The sequence below is a fragment of the Lonchura striata genome, chromosome 11, assembly GCF_050655825.1.
Source record: "Lonchura striata isolate lonStrDom1 chromosome 11, ASM5065582v1, whole genome shotgun sequence".
Lineage (NCBI taxonomy): Eukaryota > Metazoa > Chordata > Aves > Passeriformes > Estrildidae > Lonchura > Lonchura striata.
In genome coordinates this window covers 17,123,745-17,144,415 of record NC_140713.1, presented here as the reverse complement: position 1 = coordinate 17,144,415, position 20,671 = coordinate 17,123,745, and the positions used below count along the sequence as shown (strand labels likewise).

The 20,671-nt window shown below is 47.2% G+C and overlaps 1 protein-coding gene across 2 annotated transcripts in view; it reads right to left on the bottom strand.

The window, feature by feature from the left end:
* GNAO1 (G protein subunit alpha o1) overlaps positions 1-20,671 on the bottom strand; it is a 139,434-nt gene that overhangs the window by 23,886 nt on the left and 94,877 nt on the right. For both annotated transcript variants that reach the window (XM_021535225.3, XM_021535224.4), the window contains exon 5: positions 300-428. In XM_021535225.3, the coding sequence (XP_021390900.1) occupies positions 300-428 (129 nt within the window). The remainder of the gene's footprint in view (positions 1-299; positions 429-20,671) is intronic.

Below are 20,671 nucleotides of genomic sequence, written 5' to 3'. Positions count from 1 at the left end.
TATTTTTACATTTATGAGGTTCGATCAGATTTGGGGTTCAAGCTTGTATTATACATTCCAACAAAGAGGTGTTTGTTTGGGTTAGAAGAAGCTGCCACGAGCTTCTGTCTTACAGGCAGTGACTTCAAGACAGGATTGCCAAACTTTTCATTTTGTTGACCCTCCAAAATGCTGTGTCTTCTGCAGTGAGAGCTGTCCATGCATTAGCTAGCAATTTAACAACTTCTCCTTTAGGAACTATGGGGAAACCCTGTGATAAATAGTTAATCTGAAAATGTACTGTTCAGTTTTAGACTAACCTGAAGTGGAGGTTTTTGAATGTGAAATGGGTTTCTACGATGCCAGTTGTTTTGACCCTGGTTCGGAGGATATCCTGCTCCGTGGGCTGGTAGTCTGCAGCTCCAATTCGATCTAAGCTGTCTAGGTAGCTGAGAGAAGAAGGGAAAAGAAACAGAAAACAGCTAAGAATAAGACACACATTAATCTTTGTCAATCTCAGATGAATCCTTCAGCTTCCTATTAATCTTTTCCAATCTCATTTTTTATGGCTGAATGTATTGTAGCTAAAGGAAAAAAATATCCTATTCTTGGGAAAAACAAACCTCAATAAGCTAAGCATAAAATCTGATAGGGAACTGAAAGCAGGAAATTAAGCATGGTGTGTTGTGAGTACAGCCTGCAGTCTGTGAAAATATACAGTTTTAATATTAACTTGCTATTTTTATTCCCTGAGGAACAAGGGTCCAAATCAGTCCATTGTGCTGGATTCTGTACACAAAACCTTCTTCTGCCAGGGTTTATTCAGATAAGAGGCTGCAGCATACAGGTCTTGCTCCCAGAACACACGGGTCGAGTCCCATTTGGACATGGCTCTCTGTGCTGGGAAGGGAGGGAGGGTCACGCCATGCCTTGCTTTCAGTCAGCTCAAGTGAAGGGAGATGAATCTGCACAGGTGAGTCACTGCTTCAGTTTGAAATCCAGCATAGGGCTGGGGCTGCACGAGATGCAGCTCTTGGAAAGAATCCAGGACTCCACTTAAATGGTAATAATCTGGGAGTACAAACTGGGGCTTTGGGGGAACAGAGAAGAGATTTAGCTTTCTAAAATGCTTGGACAGTTTAAAACATGTAACTTTGTTTTGCTTTGTGCTTAAAATCTATGAAGACAGGTAATGTCCCCCTAGGCTGAAACCTGGGGTAGGAAGTCCTGTCTTTTGGCATGAAACGTTTATATAGAGCAACCCAACATCTTTCCACATGTAACCACAATCCAGTTTTCCATCCACATTCAAGACAATTTTAAAAACAATTTATAAAGAAAAGAGGAATTTGGATTACCATTTAATATGAATTATAGACACAGACTTGCATCACACAGCACAGTCTTTCTCACCACCATTAAGCCTGCACACAGACACTCCAGTTTCTCTTAAAAGAGGTTTGATGTGCATTACAGGGCATAAATGTCCACCTCTGGCCCCAGGAGCATCAATCAAATGCTCTGAGATGCTTTCAGTATATTGTGAATATAGTAGAGCATGTCTGTGCATGAGCAGTGATGTTTTCCTTTGATCCTTGTGCCTGGATGTCACCCAGAGAGGCAGTGGGGCTGGAGGTGACCTGCCACAGGTACCAGAAGATAGCAGTTTTGACCAATGCAACAGGAAGAGAATAAAAAAGAGTAAAAGGAGCTGCACAGTTGCAGAGAAGGAAAAGACTCTGTTGCCTCAGGTAAGAGTTTGCTGGTGAGTGTGAGATGGTATGTGCTGGAACCATTCACTCAAGACAGCCATGATGTCTATGCTTGACTTTCAGTTTAGCTAAATGCATTTTTTTTAAAACACCGAACATGGATTTAGTCCTGATGAGTAACCAAACAAACCCCCCTCATTTGCCTTGCCATAGCACATCCCATTTGGCCTGAACTTGGCCCTGACCTGCTGCTGGAGATGACAACCCTGCTGCATCCAAACCAGGAATGGCTTTCCATTTGTGTCCTGGAGGGAGTCCACTGAGCCAGGGCTCTGGAGCAGGACACCTGGAGAGCTGGGGCTCTCAAACCCAACAAAACTCCCTGCTACTGTCTCTCACACCTACCCTACAAGCCTGGAACAACAAACAGGCAGCCAAATTCTACACTAAGGTCGAATACAAACCTCACCCTGTTCGTATCATGTATTTTCCCTACCCATCATATTTATAATTTATTTTTGCTAAACAATTCCAAGAATCACATCACCCAGAGGAAAGCATATAAACTAAGCAGGCTTAGCTTATTTTTGTTGTGCCCTTTTTCAGGCATTTAAAGGCATTGTGGTTTGGTGACAGATGCTCCTTTAATAACCCTGTGATGGGCACTGGATGGATGAATGGGGCTTCATTTGAAATCAGATCCTCGGCTGTGACGGCTGAAGCCACGATCACTCATCTATTCACAACTGGTGTCAACTGCTGTTATTTAAGAGACAGCTGCATCTCTTCACAGGGCCCTGCAGACCGAGGCAGCTCTGCAGTGCTGGTATTCAGAGATTCAGGCTCTCCTCTGTCCTTAGGAACTTCAAGGTGATATTAAAAAGCTGAGGTGTAAGAGGGGGGTTTTCTTTTTCTCTTGCAGCTCTTGGCAGTATCCTGAAGTCCTTTATCACTTCCTCCATCTTAATTTTCTGCATTCTCTGATGACCCAACTCTCTTCAATTTAATGTTCTCCATTAATTATTCTTGCTTTTGAGATCCTCCTTTTATGCTGGGAGTGCAGCAAATGAAATTTACATCAAACTGGCCAAAGGACTCAGGTCTTCAGCAGCGCAGTGATGGAGAAGCTCTTTACTGTAATTGTTGCTTTCAACCTGCCATGATTTGCTGGTGAATAGCAGCATCACCTAAGCTCTGGGCTGTGTGCTGGGATTTCAGAGTATTCTCACTCACACTAGAGCATACCCGGTCCATGGCTCTTCCACACAGCATTACCTTTGGATGCCGACAGCAAGTCAGCTCCAGATTTGATTGGGTCCTGCATTCAGCCTGGCTCTGAGGCTTGGAAAGCCTTGCCTCCCTTACCTTGGGATGCAGCCTTGTGTCTGGCTCCAGTGAATCAGGAGTTTAGGGAAGCTGGTGCAGTCTTCCAGGCTCTCAAGAGGGCAAGATGATAGTGATAGAGAGAGGGGAAAGCCAAGCAGGATTCATCCCATCTACCCTCTCCTACCTGACAACATCCAGTTTGTGGTCCCAGTGGGATATCTCCATAGGAACATTGGCTGAGGGCCTTCTAGCACCTGCCTCCCAGTGCTTAACTGGTGCTTGACAGAATACTCAGTACCCCCAGTACTCAACCTTTTCTGGCTGCAGGGGAGCTGAGCTCTGCAAAGTCTAGAACCTTGATGTCAATCCCACACCAATGCCTCCAGCCTGGCTGCTGGGCACCTCAGCTTGCCAATGCACCCTTTGCCTTTTCTGTTAACTCCTCTGTCCATCTTTTTTCCTCATCTCTATTCTTTTCCAGCACTCTGTTTCTCAATGACTTAAATTCTTTCAGTTGTCTGGATCTGCTTTTCATCTGTTCCCGGGAGTTTCGATGGGGGTCAGCCATCAATTTATATGAAGTTATAAAACATTTTCAGTGCTGGTTTTGAGGCTGCATTCCCAAACTGTTTACATCTTTTCCTGCTCTCCTCTAGAAAAAGACTCAGGCTGTGGCAGATATTTTCCCCCCTGCACTTGTCTGCATCTGAGCTGGACCCTGTTGGTGTGTGCAGCCTGTGAAGCTCAGCTGGAGGAGGGTGCCATGGCATGGCTGCCACACTGACACCCAGCTGTGGAAATGGGAGGATCAGCCAGGCTGCTGTTTGGATGCTGAGCTGATTTTAGCTGCTGCTTGTTCTCCACAGCTCCTGCAGGAAGCACCTCTGAGGTTTCACTGGAGTGCTGGTGCTCCCTGCCCATGCTGCTTGGAAGGAACTGCTGGTATGAGCTTGAGCTGGGGGAGAACAGTGTACTTTGGGGGTGCCACCTCTTTGGGAACAGGGAAACCCAAGTGGGGGCAAATTGCTACACATGGTGCTGGATGGCAGCACTGCTGGTATGCCCTTTGAGCTAAAAATCTCAAGGCCAAACTGTTGTGAGAGATAATTAGTTGTCACAGCCAACAGGCTCTATGACACATAATCCCCTCAGAAGCTGGCATCTGTTTAACCAGCAGAAATGAGAGTACTTTGGAGGCTGTGGAGTGAGAGCTCAGCTCCCCCTTCCACGTCATCGGTGCTGGCATCACAGCTCTTCCATTTCCCAGCTCCAGGGTTTGCATGCTGGAGTTGAAGCATATCTGAAATGACACATCAGCTCTTACTTGCAGTCTGCCTTGACCCAGGTTTGCAGGGGTTAAAAAAAGCTGAAGGAAGGTTAGAAGGTTTGTGAGTATGTGAGAAACCCTCTAGCATTTCTGTTCCTGAGCTGAGTGGCTCCATTACTGCTTATATCTTTTATTTTAAATGCTTTGTTTTGAAGCAGATTGCAGGTTCCTGAGTCACTCTGTATACCATGCTCAGGGAGGCGAAACCCAACTATTTTATGCTGTTAAAAGCAAGATGCAGAGGAAATGGCAATTCCCAAATACAGGGAGAGTTGATCATTGAACGGAGGCTAAGAAAGGCAGGAGCTCTATACAGGCTAGTTGACAGTGAATAGCTATACAGAGTAGTGTTGCCCTTTCATTTGCTGTCTCCAAAAGCATCTGGTAGCAGCACTGTTGGAGCCAGAGACACTGCATGGAGGAAAGGAACTTTTGTCCAGATGTCCCACGGGAGTGGCTCAGTGGCAGCACCCTACGTGCAGCACATGCACAGGGACCCCTCCTCAGGCTCTTGGCTACCACGGGAACCTTCTCCCAGGACTTGGCCTATGCCAAAAGCTCCACTGGCTGCTTTCTTGGATGAAGAAGTGCAGCTGAGGTGCAGGCTGTGGTCAAGGCTGGATACCTGCGGCAAAACTTACACAGATGGACATTCATGTCTATTGAGCTTAATGGCTCAGTAGACAGTTAAATGTCTGTTGGCTCAATAGATGGTTAAATAACTGTTGGGTTTTTCTTGCCTTGAGGGTGACACCTTGGCAGTCTTTTTGCATCATCCAGCTGTCCCTGTGCACACCCAAGGTGCTCACACCATGCTGATGCCATGCTCACATCCTCAGTGCTCAACGAGCTGTGGTACAGCTGCAGCCACAGCTGGGTCCTGGTCTGGGGCAGATCTGCAGGGAGTAGGAGTTGGAGCTTCAGCTCCAGGAGCAAGCCTGGAGACAGCAGCATCTTCCCAGTGGTTCCTCTATCCCAGCTGTCCTGAGTTCTGGCCATGTCTCCTCTGTGAAGGAAAGGCCATGTGTGTGCGGGATACCCCAGCCTCGATTTGTTGGCTTGTGTTGTATTTGATGAGGAAGCAGATCCCCATTTGTCAACACATGCAGCTGAGTCACTGCTGGGCTATTTTGGACTCTGTGTACTGAGGCACTCAAGGGGCAGCTCCAACACTGTGTCCTGGCAAATGCTGAGTTTTTAATCAAGGTTGTCATGAGCAAGCTCCATCTCATCTAAATCTAAATTATTATGTAAAGATGGCTCTATCTGAGCACTCCTTCCTCGCTCATGGATGGAAGGCTGCCTGTACCTGATCTTATCTTCCACCTTATCTTCTTCTTTCAATGATGCACACACAATTCAATGTGTATTTAGCATTAAAACCATGTAATATTTAGTGGCTGTAGAATAAGGGTATAGAGGATAAGCACTGGATTTAGGGAGTGTCAGTAGTGGCTCTACAACAGCAAAATAAACTCTGTAGCAAGAAACTCCTGTAGTTATCTCCTAACAGAGAGCAAAACCATATGGGCACTGCTGCCTGAAGGTGTAACACAGTTTGGTTTGGCTGCCCAGAGCAGCTGGTGCTGGGCAAGTACCCAGAGGTCATGGAACCACAATGTTTTTTCAGAAGACCCTATATCCAGTCAGATCTGCTGCTATATTTGAGAGAAAGGGGAAAATCAAGCACAGCCCACTCTCAGAATCCAGCACCAATCCAGCACACATAGAGGTGATGTCACAGGTGTCTTAAATAATCGTCAATTAGGAAAAGTTTGAAATGTTGCCAAGAAGAGGCATGGTATCCCTTCAAGAATCAATCCTGTCTGAGGGCAGAGACTTTGCAGAGCCCTCCTCTCCCCCTAGCAAAAGCCAGAAGTGTGGTACACACTGTTCCTGAGGTGTTTCCATGTGGGTTATGGCAGGCAGGGAAAAGACCTTAGGGAATGAGTAACTCATCTGAGAGCAAGAACATTGGTGCTTTCTCAGTCCAGCCTAGAGAAGGAAGGTCTTGGGAATTTGCTCCTGAACTTTGGGTAATGTGTTTAGTGTTTCTGGCTGTGCTCCTCCATCAGCCAGTCCTGCCTCCATGGCAATCATATGAATTACATGGCAAGCCCTGCTATCTTGCTGCTGCTCCTAATGATAAATCTCATCTCACATCCAACCAAATGAGACACCAGCATGAAAACTCCCTAACTTCCTTCCCCTAACTTAATCCAACCAGTGAGATGTCACTTCTGGTCCTGCTTCTTGCAGGCTGCTAGCAGCTGGAGTGCTGGTCACCAGGCTCAGGGATTACTGGGGTTACTTTCCTGAAAGAACCTTGCTGGATGCCATGGGTTTTCATTACTCATCTCTGGGGAGTGAGGAGGATGATCCCTGCTATTAAAGGAAGGTGCCAAATCTTGACAAAAAAGATGCTGCGCTGTGATGCATTTTTAATGGTTTTGGCCCTGCACTGAAGCAAGGCTGTACAGGGTTTGTACATCAAGATCAACTTGACAAGTTGATATTAATACTAATGATAGGCAGGAGGAATGAATAAAAGCAGGTTGGCGTTTAGCTGTCCTAGTTAGACTTGCAGTTTTCCAAGGCATGACTGGATCCAGAATAATTTTTAGCATCACATGTGGATGAGCAGAGTCACTAAATAGCAGCTGTGTAACAAAGGTACTTGAGGACATGAGGGGGCTTCAGGTGCAAGTGCTGGCTGGCTTTGCTCACAGGTGGTTGGCTCTGGCCAGGTCTCTGCTCCTTACTGCTGGAATTAAAGGTCACTGTGTTATAATTTGAGTTTGTGATCACAGAGCTGGGGGTGAGGTGGGTTTTGGAGGAAAAGCAAGCATGAGAAACTTCCCCAGAAAGGATTTTTGAGGGGCCCTGGGAAAGGAGATGTGGGCTTATCTTTCTGCATTGAAGTTTGAAAATTGGATGGGATGTAAGAGGGAATGAAAAAGATATTTTTTGACATATCAGAACCCTTAGAAAAGAGAAAAACAATGTCTGGGTCAGATCAATGACTCACCTAGCTTAGCTAGTGTCCAAGAGCAGATGTTAAAAGTACGAATAGAGGGCAAGCATGCAGTATTCAGCTTTCCCAGCCTCCAGGAGTTCATATGGAGAACAGAGTTTCAAAGAGAAGTGTGATATCTTTATATTTATTACCCCTCAATGACTTTTCTTCCAGAAATTTGCCTAGGCACTTTTTGCAGCAAATAACAACCACATCTGCAGCAAGGAATTTCCAAGCTCAGCTACCCTGTCTGTGAACAAACTGCCTTTTTCCGGTTTTTAAACTGCCATGTCAGAGTTTAACTTTGTTAATTTTTGAATGGGAACAGCTGTCCTCTCTCTCCTCTCTATTTCCCACTTGTTTCTCTGTAGACATCTCTGAGACCTCCACAACATCCACTGTGCAGCAACTTTGGAGCCCTTTGTCACATAGAAAGGGGTTTTCCTCATGTCCCACATCCTTTCTGAGATGGAGAAAGGAGGGAGCCATAGCTGCCTTGTTCTACAAGTGACCATCTGTTTTATGGTCACTCCACTTGATGCTATTTGGAGAACCAGGCTGTGTAACACCAGGCCCCTGGGCTGCTACACAGGGCAGATATGGTGACCACAGTCCACCAGCAGTGCTGTGGTGCCTTTTAGCAGTGTCCTCATCTGGGCAATGATACTGTTTTATATAAAATCTGTGATTCAAACTGTTGTTTAGCATGGAGCTGCTGACCACAAGGCACCTTTGTTTTATAAGCAGAGGATTTTGACAGGGGCTGGCTGTGTCTGTGCAGGGGCCCTGCGTAAGCCCAGGATGACGCATGGCTCAGGCTGTGCCAGGTCTTCTCTCCTGGTGGCCCTGCACACAGGTGTCCTCTCACAGCAGGGCAGCCGCAGGCACTGATCGAACTTCGGCTGAAGCAGAGGAAAGCTCAAAGCTCCAGCCTTGCTCCTGCTTTATGTAAGGCTCTGCTTCCTTCTGACACCCAGCTCTGAAGGACAGTAGCTGAGCTGGAAAAGGGATGAGGAATGGTGGGATTTGGAACCCTGGAAGTGAGCAGGATCTGTGCCTAAACCTTTATGCAACAGAGTCAGTGGGTTTGAAGCTTTCTTAATTTGCTCCAGGACTGCTGTTATAAGCTGGCTGACAGTGGAGCTGATGGTTTTCTATACTGTAAAAAGAAGAAAGGAAAGAAAAGGAGGGCCTAAAAATAAGCCCCAGGGAGTTTGGGATAATGAAGGGCTTGTTCTGAAAAGGAGTCTTGCTCAGAGAATGCAGGCCCTGTGCTGCAGCAGGGCTCCTTGTGCATTCGCAAGCATCTGCTGAGCCCAGACAGGGGAGAGACATCAACTAACCCAGTTTGCTGCATGCACAGGCTCCAGTGAGCACACCAGCACAGGCAAGAAGGATTGCTTGTCCCAGTGCTCCTTGCATTAGATAGCAAACATTCAATTTGGCCCCAAGGCCAAACGAGCTAATTACTCAGAATTACTCCAGCCCTGGAAAGCAGACAGCTGGGACCACAGATGAAACCAGTCCCACAGACTTTAACCTTTTGATCAGCCGCTGGCCAGAGATATTCATTGGGGTGTGCACAAAGCCTGGGACATCTATTTACACACTTGTTGGTGAAGTAGCATTAGCATCGCCATTTCTAAGCGGGAAGAAAAGAATTAGATATAGCTGCAGTGTTTTGTAGTGCTTGGTGACTGTCTGCAGCAGGGATAGCACTGGTGAGGGATTTAGATCTAATGCTGCAAAGGAAAGCATCACTTAATGACATCTGTGTTCTCATATCAGGTAGCTGGAGGATGCCCTTGGCTGTATGATGGTGCAGTTACAAGGAGTGGGGTAGGTCTGTCAGGAGCTGACTTCAATCAGGGGCTCCATTTATCCACTCACCCTGCTGAGGAGGATACATTGCTGGTGATGGAGTGGGAATCATATCTCTGGATTTTCTCATCTGTCCATTTTCCTGATCTATTAGCAAGCTATGGGGATTTCTGCTTTCAAATGACATTTAAGCATCCCTGCCAAAAACCATGGGTACCAAAATTAGCCAGTGCTTTGCCATGAGCAGATGTGACTCATAGGTAGCAAAAGCAAAACCTGGAAATTTTACCCCTGGCTGCACGCTAAAAATATCTTAGTTATCCCAGACATAGGTAGATCTCTCGGGCGTGTAAAATCTGTGCTACGCAAATGGACTTTCTGGTCCTTCTCAGCAGCTGTCAGGCTGAGGCTCCTTCGAGAACAGCTTTGCTTGTGGTATTGCAGCATTTTGGTTTCAATCCAGGCCGGATCCAGAAGCAGAGACACGTAAGGGAAAATTCATGGAGTTTCTCATCCCTTTAGAAAATGTTCAACTGAATTGTTGTCAGAAGATTGTTTATATCTTTGATATATATCAAAACAGCTCGATTGTTCTCACCAGGAACGGCTGTCACCTGCTGGCCCCTCATTTTTCCTTTCTCCCTCTCTTATTGGCACAAGCAACCTCAGATGTCTATTACTACAGTCTTCTGTCACCACACACCCACTCCTGGGATTAGGCCCCTGCAGTCCTCCAGACAAGAGTTTGGGTTGCTCCCAGGCCTCTGTAGGAGTAGGCTGATCCCTGTGCTCAGCTCAAGATGCATCAGGGGCATTTGCATGACAAAACAGATTTGGGATACTCTGTATGGGACAGCCTAGCCACAAAGTTGCTGTGGTTTTGTGGGAGATGAGCTGAGGACACCATCTCAGAGGCATGTCCCTCCACAGGGCTGGGAAAAGCTGTCTGCACTTGAGCTTGTGCAGACTTTTGTCTGTGCTCTGGGGACCTGTCCCCACCAGAAGCAACCTCTGCTGCCTGCCCACGGACCTGTCAGTGACCACATCTCTTGGGAGCAAGCCATGGGCCAAGGTGCTGCAGTAAGCCAGCTGGGCGGAGCAGGAGTTCCTCCCTGCTTGTGGGAGAAGTTTGAATTGACCCAGGAGCACTTCCCTTCCAGTGGGAGGATGGAGTTGGGCCAGAGAAACATTAGGTCTGGAAAACATCAGTTCTTCCAGACATGGTGGGCTTTATTCCCAATAAATGCCTTTGGTGTGCTTCCTCTTGGCTGCAGGAGGGGAGGAGAGCACCTCGAGCAGATGGCTGGTGAGCAAAGCATCGCCCCTGCTCCCTGCTGCACCTCAGCTCTTGCTGAGCAGGATTGATGTGTCCTCCCAGCCTCCCACTGGAGCAGGGAAATGCTGTTAATCACACTTGCTTTAGGAGGAATAGAAGTATTAAGGGAATAGATGATTTGTCTGAGGATATGATGGAAAGGCTGTGGTGGCACTTGAAAATCACTTTGGGTTCCCTAAAATGCAGTCAGAAGCTTTGACCACCAGAACTTTGATATGGAGTTTTATAAACCTCAAGCAATATTCTTCCATGATTTTAATAGAGATTTTGCCCACTTAGGGGCAGGTACTGCAAGGCCAGTAGAAACTGAATGTATTTTACTAAGGCCCACTACAAGAAATAAATATATTCCCAACATAAAGAGCAGCTGATAAAATGGTGTTACAATTGATGATTAAATCACAACTTAACCCAAGAATTTGAATGGAGATAAATAAATGCTTTCTTCTTTTTTTTTTTTGGCGAACAAACAAGGCTGAAAATGTATGTTGTCATGTACCTTTCTGCTCTATCCAATATAATTTCATGCATTCCCTTATGGATTTTGATGAGTTCTGTAGATCAATGACACAGCACTTAAACACAAGCTAAGCAGTAATTACAGATGCATGCAAGATTTATTCATCTGGTGGCACTGGACCAGCTGATGGAAGGATCAGCCGTATCCAATCAATGTTTGAAGCTTCTCAAAATACAGAGGTTTTTTTGGCTCCTACTGCCAAGTGAAAATAGAAATAACCTCCTGGATCACACAAATGCCTCCTTAGGTCCATACAGGGTAAGGCTGCAGGATTGATCTGGGTCATATCTGCACTGTTGCTTGTCCCTTGCCTCTGCATCCCCATAAATATTTTTCTTGTGGGGTCTTCTTCACATGCTCACTGCATGACCCACTTGTCTTTAGGGCTGAAGACTGGACTGATGAGATTTAAGGCATAAGTAAGGAAGAAGAAGAAGCAGCATTGCAGAGAAAAGGGCCATGGAGCAGGCATGCCCCATGTGCCCAGGCCTGGCATGCACAGGCAGGGAGCCACTGTGATTTGTCTCACTGTGGTACGAGGGGAGCACCTGGGGACCACAGCTGAAACCAGAGGAGCATAATGTGGCCCTGCTGTTTTGGGAACACGTGTCGGGGAGGCAGGGTAGCATGTGTAAAGAAAGAAACTGGATTTTGTCCAATTTTTCTTCAGGCTTTCCCTGTTGATGTGAGTTATCTGATTATACAGGAGGTTTGCCTTCCATGCAGCAAAGCTGCTTGCTCCCCACTGTCACCATGGGATGCCCTGGCAAGCCAGGGAGTCCCACACTGTGGTGACCTTTTCTGGGACTCCAGAGAGGGTGCTAATCCTACACCTTGCACTGCCAGCCCTGGGTGCAGCTGGGACTGGATGGAGACTGTGGATCAGGAGATTCAGCTCTTTATCATGTGTGGGGGAAGAGACTCTTCCATCCCCATGTGTGGTCCCCTGGGCAGGGTATAGATAGTTGAGCTCTTGGGCAGAAAAATGTGCAGCCTTTTTTCCTGAATTTGTTTGTAACTTCTGCATTTGTGTAATTTCTTTGTTTATGCATTTTTGTTCAACAAGAAGGTCCTCTGGGGATTTCTTCACGTGAAATTGCTGCTTTAAAATTAGTTTAATTTGAGCAAAGGTTTTTGCCTGGACTCCATTATCAATTCCCAGCTCTCAGCATCTGCTAACTAGCATCAGCTACCTCTGTCTCTTTCTTTCTCCTATTCCTGCCCTTAGCATATTTGGCATCACTATGTAGTGCACTGGTGCAGTATTTCTCATGTTGGGGACTGCAAGACCATGGATCTGTTTAACTGCAAATGTTTAAACTGACATTAATGATGCTCAGTAGGATGTACTGGCTGGTGTTTTCCTGAAGGAGGATTTGGAAATGGTTCTTATGCTATTGCCAAACCTTACATACCAACAGCAATACTGAGGGACTGGGAAATTCTGATCTATATCACTAAAAGTGCTGTAAAAGTCTCAGAGCTACAGTGACGACTCACATGGCGTTTCATGGACCAGGCTTGCAGTTCTAAAGCACTAAATTTCTTTTCAGTCCTGGTGTTCCCAGCAAACCTGCTGCTCAGCACTGGGGTGACAGTGTAGCCCAGCAAGGAAGAGGTTATAATGACACAAAGTGCATTGTAAATCCTCAGCAAATTACTTGGACTAACCACCAAAACCAGAGCTGACACTTCCTCGGTGTCCATGGAGCAGTTTGTGCCTGGCTTCCCTCTCCCCTGTATCTCCTCCTTCCCCTCCCAGCAGCATGGAGTAGGTGCTGCCTAAAATCTAGGCTCAGAATAATTTCTTCTCTTTTTTCCCTAATTAATTCAATCTCCAGAGAGTCTCAGGGTGCCCAGGAACCTTTGAGGAGGTCCCTTCTCAAGGCACTCAAACTTTCAAATGCATTAAAGGTATTGAAGGTGGGGAAGTTGTAAACATGTGGACTTTGGCACAAGGATGGGTGTTCACTCTGCTGTTCTCCAGCCTCCTTCTGCTGTCATGAACAAGCTAAGAAACCCTGCCCTGAGCCTGTGCTCCCAAGCAGAGCAGACCCTGCAGGAGTGCCCTGAGAGCCTGAGATGGGCAGGGGGAGAGGCAGGTTGGGGGGGTTCCAGGGCTTTCTGGGGGGACTGAGAATACAGAAGTTTTGGGTTTGGATCTGTGCGATATGCCAGTGGTCTGAAGGCAAGGAACATACATGGGGAAGATGAAGCAATAGTTCATAGACCATCTCTGTTATTTTTACTGCAATTGTGTAAAAGGTGTGGATGAATGGACTAATATGAACCTAGCACTAGCTAGTCCCAACTAGTGTGTGGCATGGGCAAGAAGACGAAAATACAGGAAAAGGTCCAAAATCTGTCTGCAGTGTGTTAGGCCCTCTGTACTGATGGGGCTCATGCCCAGCCTGTATGGTAGAGTGGCATGTGAGCAGTGCCGTGGCAGCATGACATTTGTCTGCCTTCGGTTCTGCTGCCCAAATCAACAAGAGCCTCATCTCTGAGTGCTGTGGGGAAAACCAGGTACAAACAAACCCCTTCAGGTTTCCAAGAGAGGGAGGAGGCAGGCAGGCCACCCCTGGCACTGACCCAGCCTGGGAGTGCCGGTGTCCACAGGGCTGTATGAAATCCCAAAGGAAAAGCACATCCCCCCTGCCGCCCACACAGCTTGTGCCTAAATGCCCCTGGTGAAGGCTTCTCCCAACACACTCCCTTTACACACCACACACAGGGCACTGGCCATGGCCAAGCACGAGTCCATGCTGCTCAGACCTGGAGAAAGGACCCCATATTTCCCCTCTTCCCACCCAAAATGGCCTGGATAAGCAAGAACACAAAGTGCTGTTTGCTCCAGGGCTAATTAGAGCTCTTGTATCCATTAGTCTGTGAACGAATCAGTGCCCTTAGTTCCAGAGCCCACAGAACCGTCCCGGCCCGGTGCTGGGACGCTGCTCCCCCGGGGCCCCGCAGCCGCCCTGCCCCACTGTGCCCGCCCGGCCCCGCCGGCTCCTCACAAGGTTTGCTACATGCTTGGTTTTTCCCCTTCATTCTTGCTCTCTGAAGCCCCTCAAGGCTGGATATTAGATGGGCTATTTGCTTAAGGAAATAAAAAAGGGCTTTCCAGCTCTCCTGTTCACAGACAAAAGGCTTTAAAGTACAAGCCAGAGGGTTTAGGAAGCAGCACATAAAAACAATTTTCCAATGGTTCTCTTAATATATTTTGAAAAACAGGAAGTTTTAGCTAAGCTTGTGATTGATTTTGGATTTAACTCCTAACCTTAAAGTTGGATTTTGGATAAAACTCCTAACCTGAGGATGGGGATGCTGCATTCTTCTAGCGGGAAGGGTGAGTGTGTGTGCACTGTCTGGTCCCCAGGAGGAGGTGGGGAGAGTGAGTGGCAGCAGCTGCACAACTCTAGCAGTCACTCAAAAGCTCCAAAAGCTACTGCACCATGGGGCCTGATGAATTGCACCACTCTGACACACTGGTGTCAGAGCCCTGAGCAGGGCATGGGATGGGGAATGGGATGATCCAAGGAGGAGTCAGAAACTGTGAAGGAAGATAACTGCATCCTGAGCACACAGGGTTGATCCTGCTTGGCACAGGGCTTGTCCTAGGCTCGAGTGGCGCCTCCTGGGCTGTTCCCCCCATGGCTGGTGCAGGCAGCTCTGCCCCAGAGTTCCCAATGTGCTGCAGCAAAGTCCATTTTCAACTATTCCTTACAAACTAGGATGATTTCTGGGAAAGGACATGGGGAGGGGGGGCACACAGGCAGATGTGCAGCATCTCACCACTGCTGGCTGCAGACCTGTGTGGAAGGCAGCTTGCTCCATCGTGGAGCCTGGCTACAAAGAAATCCCTGCATTCCTGCCATGCTTTGCCATTTAAGGATTTCAAAAGGATAGCAAATACATCGGGAAACCACATGCCACCGCCACGCTCACATCCCAGCCTCACAGATGGTGCCAGACCTGACGCCAGCCGTGTGAAGAGCCTCGGCATGGTGGTCTCCTGACAGATTTTCCTGCAGACACACTGCAGAATCAGGAGGCTCAGAGCAGCCGGATGGTCCCCACGTGGTCACACACGTTGCTGGGGGACAGGGCTCAGAGCCCCTGGTGTGCAGAGCCGGGTGCTGACTAGCTGGCATAAAGCAGGAATCACGCACATGGGGGGACAAATGCCTCCCTAGTGCTATCCAATTCCCTAAGGAGCTTCTAGGAGCAATAGTTACCTTGAGAACCTCTCTGGTGCACCCCTCAGGGGGTGCCCCATCTCCTGCTCTCAGCCTGTGTGAGTGATGCTGTTTGTCTTGCAGGGCAGGGTGTGATGGTGGAGCTGGGGGTACGTCAAACCTCAGGGTGCAGAAAGGGAGAGGGAAGCTTGGATTCCTTGGCTTTGCAGGGGAGGAGGAGCAGGGGCTTCGAGTTCCCAGGAGAATCTGGACTCCCTGGCTGTGAAGCTGCATCCCAGCATTGCCACGCCCTGGTGTGATGAGGAGGTTGGGGTGAAAGGTAGGAGACAGTGAGGGGCTCACTTTAGGGTGTGAGTGCTGCCTGTGGAAGGGCAGAGCTGGTGGGAGAGGGAGGCTGCAGCCATCAATAGGGGCAGCAGTGAAAAAACAAACTGAACGGAACAAAAAAACCCAACCTCAACCCTTGGTGGCAGCCTGCCAGCTCCAGCTGGTTTCATAAGGACATTTCAGCCTAAAAATACACAAATACTCAGCCAAAAAAAGTCAAATCTTTCTGTGCCAAATCTGTCACCCACAGCCCTTCACAAGGCAGGAAGAAATTCCTGTTGGGTCTGTCAGTTGGAGATGAGAACAGATTATCCGGGGTTCAGGACTGTGGTTCAGCAGGTTTCCTTGGGGGGATGCCCTGTGCTGTGTTTATAGATGGTGCTGCCTGCTCCTCACCACTAAGCAAAATGTGAAAAGAGAAGAGATCATTTCCAAGTTCTTGCAGTGTCTCCTCCTCCAGGCTGCATGAACTACCTCAGCTCCTACCCTTTTGGCGTGAGCTTTGCCAAAATGGGGACAGTACTCATCTGATGAGCCCATTTAATTGTGTCTCATTAAATACCAATTTACTTACTCAAGGTGTCAAGATTTTACTAATCCCAGACCAAACACAACACAGTTACGATGCAACACAGAATGAAAAATGGCAGGGAGGTGGCAGGTACTGCTGTGGCTTTGTGCTTGAGGAATGACTACTGGTGTAGCTTCTCTGCTCCTCCTTGCAGGGCAGTCTGTATCTCCTGTGTCTCTTCAGAGCTGTACCCCAAAAGAGGGTGGGTCTGGTGGAGCTCTGCCTCTGCCCTGGGGTCTGAGAGGGCTCAAGTGGGATGGGTACTATAATGAGATCCAGTGTCTTTTGAGGGGGCTGTGTTATGCAGAGTCCTGCAGACCTCTGCCTGTGAATTTTCTGCCAAAGAAGTTCAATCCTCCTGCTTTCCTGTCAGAGTTTGGTGGGATAGGAAGGTGACTTAACACATTCTGTCAAGATAATTTGATGTGCTCTCCACTCTGCTTTGGGCCAACAGAGGCAGCCCCTGGAGAGTTTGTACCCAATTTTGGTGAAATTGGGTGTTCCAGGTGGATGAAGACGGAGGGGAGATGCTGGAAAACATCCAGCTGATTTAAAACACAATGCCTTTCCTATTGTGCTCTTCCTCCACCTCACACTCAGCCCTAGGTGAAGCCATATAATGACAGCAATTCCTTAATTTATCAGGATAATTACGAAACCTAAGACCTCTACCAAGCCCAAGCCCTGCAAGACTGTAACAAGGCTGAAGATCAGATTGCCCATGTCTCCCTCACCTTGCACTGACAAGAAACAGCCCCACTCCAGAGCCAGAACCAGCACCCGCAGACACTGCAGAGCTGCTCCTCCCTAGAAGTAGATTTGCATCTCATTTGTGGGAATGGAGCAAGGTTGGTGATTCCAGTCAACCAGCTCTGGTCTTTATGGACTGTTTTGCTTTTCTTGTTTAAGGGGGAACCTGATTATTCAGAGCTGGTGGGCATATTTACTTACTGGGGTAAATTAAATCATAAATTCAGACAAATGTACCTACCTCTACACTTGTGATGTATTTTTCCTTTTTGCTTTATTGGGCTCCAAGACACAAAGGTGCATTGTTCAATAAGCAGTGCAATGCAAGTCATCCCAATTAATTGGATTGTTCCATTTATGCTGCTACTGCCTCCAATTAAATGCAAGGGAGCGCAAGTGACAGGCACGAGTAAGATGGGTGTGCAGAAAACCATATTCTAATGCAAAAGCTGTGATGAGGAAATGGAATCTACACACCTGATAGGAATATTAATCCAAAACCATGACCTATAATTTTTCTTTCTTCAGTCTGAGCGTGCCAGAAACAATTGCAGCTCATTAAAATGGATCATGTCCTGACAGTCATGCATAATGACCAAGTCCCACAAGTCCCATGGTTTAAATGTTTGCCTTGCTGGTGAAGCCAGCAAGGTAAATGTTTAGATCATGGGACTTGTGGGACATGGACATTATCATAGAGCTCCATGGTCTTGCATTACTAGACATAGGAAACTGCAGCAAACCTCGAAGACCCTTTCTCTTTTAAACCCAGTGTCATCAGAGAAATAGTGAAGGGAAAAAGAACAAACCCAAGAGTGCCAGTGTGGGTTGGACCTCTGGAGTCCATTTGGTCCATCCCCCCATTCAAAGCAGGACCAACTTCAAAGTTAAATTCAGTTTGAAAGTTAGCTCAGGTGGCTCAGTGTTGAGAACTTCCAAGGATGGAGATTTTACAGCCTCTCTGGGCAGTCTGTTCCAATGCTGCTTTGTCAGAGCTCAATCTGGAAGCCATTCACCACATCACAACAACATCTGGCTCTACTTTCCTAACTGCTTTTTTGATGCAAAGTGTGTGTTGGCACGTGGGATGCAGTAAGAATCAGTAGGGAAGGTGATAGCATCGTGCAAAGACAATTCTTTTGCAAGGAAAATAGATCAGAAAACAGTCCCACACAAGATGGGGTGAGAAGGAAGGCATTGCAGTATTTTATTCTGAGTCTGGTGCCGTTTTTCTGTAAGGCACTGACAGACCAATTCTTGAAGATGAAAAAACCAAAATGTTGTCCAGTTTGGGTTTGGTATTTGGCACAGACTTGAGATGTCAGTGCTGTGGTTAGCTGTGCTAGAGCAACAAACACAATTGCATCTCTTTCTCCACTGAGAAGTGAGGTCTGTATCCCTCTTCAGAGGCATCTCTCTCCCCCTTGGCTCCTGATGGAGGGAGCCAAAGGCAACAAGCTTCCTAGCCCTGACACCTCTGATATGTGTGAAGATGGATGGGTTGAATGCAGGCCTAAAATATTTTACATTTTCACGGTAGTTTCACAGCCCTGGCATTATCAAATGATCTTTCAAAGTACTTGGAAGCAGGAAGAGAAGAACTTGAGATAGGTTCTGGCTTTTTGTGTCTGTGTACTTGCAAACTGTCTCTGCCTACACATCTTGCAGGGCCTGTTCCTGTTTGGAGATGCACAAGGAAAATTAGTGCTCGTGTGGATGCTCTGTCTGCTCCATTTCCCCCCTGAAGTTTGGAGGCTGTTCAAAGCTGGTCCCCATCACTGGGTGTTTAAGATCAGACTTGCCCTATGTGCTGCACTCCACTGACCAGCCTGGTTAGGAACTCGAGGCTAGGAAACACAAGGCAATTTTAAAATCTGAACAAAAGTACGAGATTAAGGAAACCAGCTGGAAACCTCTGTTTTGCTGATTTTGAAAGCAAAATGTGGGTCACAGATGTGCTTCTATAGACAGAAACTGGCTGGAGAAGAAAAAGACATCAGCATTGCCCAGACTCTTTGATGATCAGAGGTAGGTTTAGCTCCTAGGCATAGAGACAAGAAAGGAAGAGGAGACTAAGTAGGAATAAAAACATAATCAAGATATTAGGAATGTGGAACTCAACCCACCCGTAAATTTGCCTTAGGGAACTACAAAAAAATGCACTAACAAAAAAAAGATGAAACCAATTTCTACGTCTTACTCTCTTCCCTTGTCTTGCCTTCCTTATGGTTTTGCTTTATGCAGTCCAAGACAGAGGGGGTCCATTACAGAGCCTTCCCTCTTCCTCAGTCATGTATTTTCTTTGCAAAAGTGCTGTTTTCTACTGCTCCTTTGCAGCAGCTATGAAATCCTTGCTAAGGACTGGCTGACTTTAGAGGCCAAAAAGAAACAAAGCTTTGCAGGAAATCCATACTGTCTGCATGTATCAGAGGCTAGAAAGCAATGTGCTCTGGCCCATCTGGCTCCACAAGGGAGCTAATATTCACTTCTTGTTTAGTCTAACACAAAAAAGTAAACTTATTTTCAGTGAAATTGGTGACAGACTGGTAAGAGCCATGCTTTTGACCCTTGCAGGCTATTGATTAGCCTGTGACTTGGTCTCCCAGGGGCTGCAACAGAAGGCCTGTTGTTCCAGCCATTTAAAAAAACCTCAAGGTAAAGCACTGGAAGAACAATTAAAGACAACAGCAGCACTAACTCAGAGAAATCCAGGTGGTGGTTCCTTAGAAATAGCCAAGCAGCAGGGGGAGCTTCATTCTGAAAGCATTCAGGGCACTTGGCAGGTGGTTTCTGGGGCGAAGGGAAGTGCCTGGAACACTCCTGAAGGTCTCACCTGTGCTGGCCACAACACGACCTGGTCACTTGGTGCCTTCAGTTTTTGTGGCATGTGCTGAACAGCCATGGGGCACAATCTCCAACTCCTGCAGGAAACATCCCTTCTGCCAGCAAAATGCCAGTCCCTAAGGCTTAACACCAAGAGAAGCCTGAAATGCAATGCTAGTGCAGCTCACTGATTGTCACTGTTTTTCAGACTTTGGGGAACTTAGAATTCAGTTCTTGTCTGGAATTTATTTTTCTCAGCCCTAATGAAAACACTTTTTGTAGTTGTTAGTGTTTGAAATTGAGTATCAGTGTCAATAAAAACACGCCTTTTCCCAGGGTGGAGAAAAAAATATAAAACTGTCTCAAATCTTCCACTCATGCAAAAGTAAACAACCCCAAAGCATTGAATTAAATAAAATATATGCCTCTTTTCATTGGGGGTCTACTGGGCGTGAATAAGTGCCAACTGAGCTCTCACTTGCACCACCATCTCCTGTGATGGCATCAGGGCCTAGAGGTGGAAGGATGTTTTGGCACCCTGCCATGTGACTGCATCTTCACTCCCAGCGGGGGAACCACCAGAGGCTCCTGAACGCCAGCAGGGCTGTAAATGAGAAGGACTTTGTTATCTCCAGCTTCCCCATCCAACCTAGCCCAGAGAAAAAATGTGTCCAGCCACAGCACAACTCACAGAGCAGCTAAGGAGAGAGGCATCACAGCACTGCCCTGGCATGGAGGGTCATCCATCCTCATCTGGATGCAAGAGATTTTGTCAGAGATACCAGAATTCATTTGGCGGGGCTGCAACCCCTAGATTGCAATTGCTGTGAACACTACAGCACAGAGACTCTTCAGCTGATGTCTAGAAACTGCTTTTGGTTTCTGAGCTCTTGCTGATGAATTGCACAGCAGCTGGTCATACTGGGAAGGCTCTGCTTATTATTTTCAACTGCTATCTTGCATG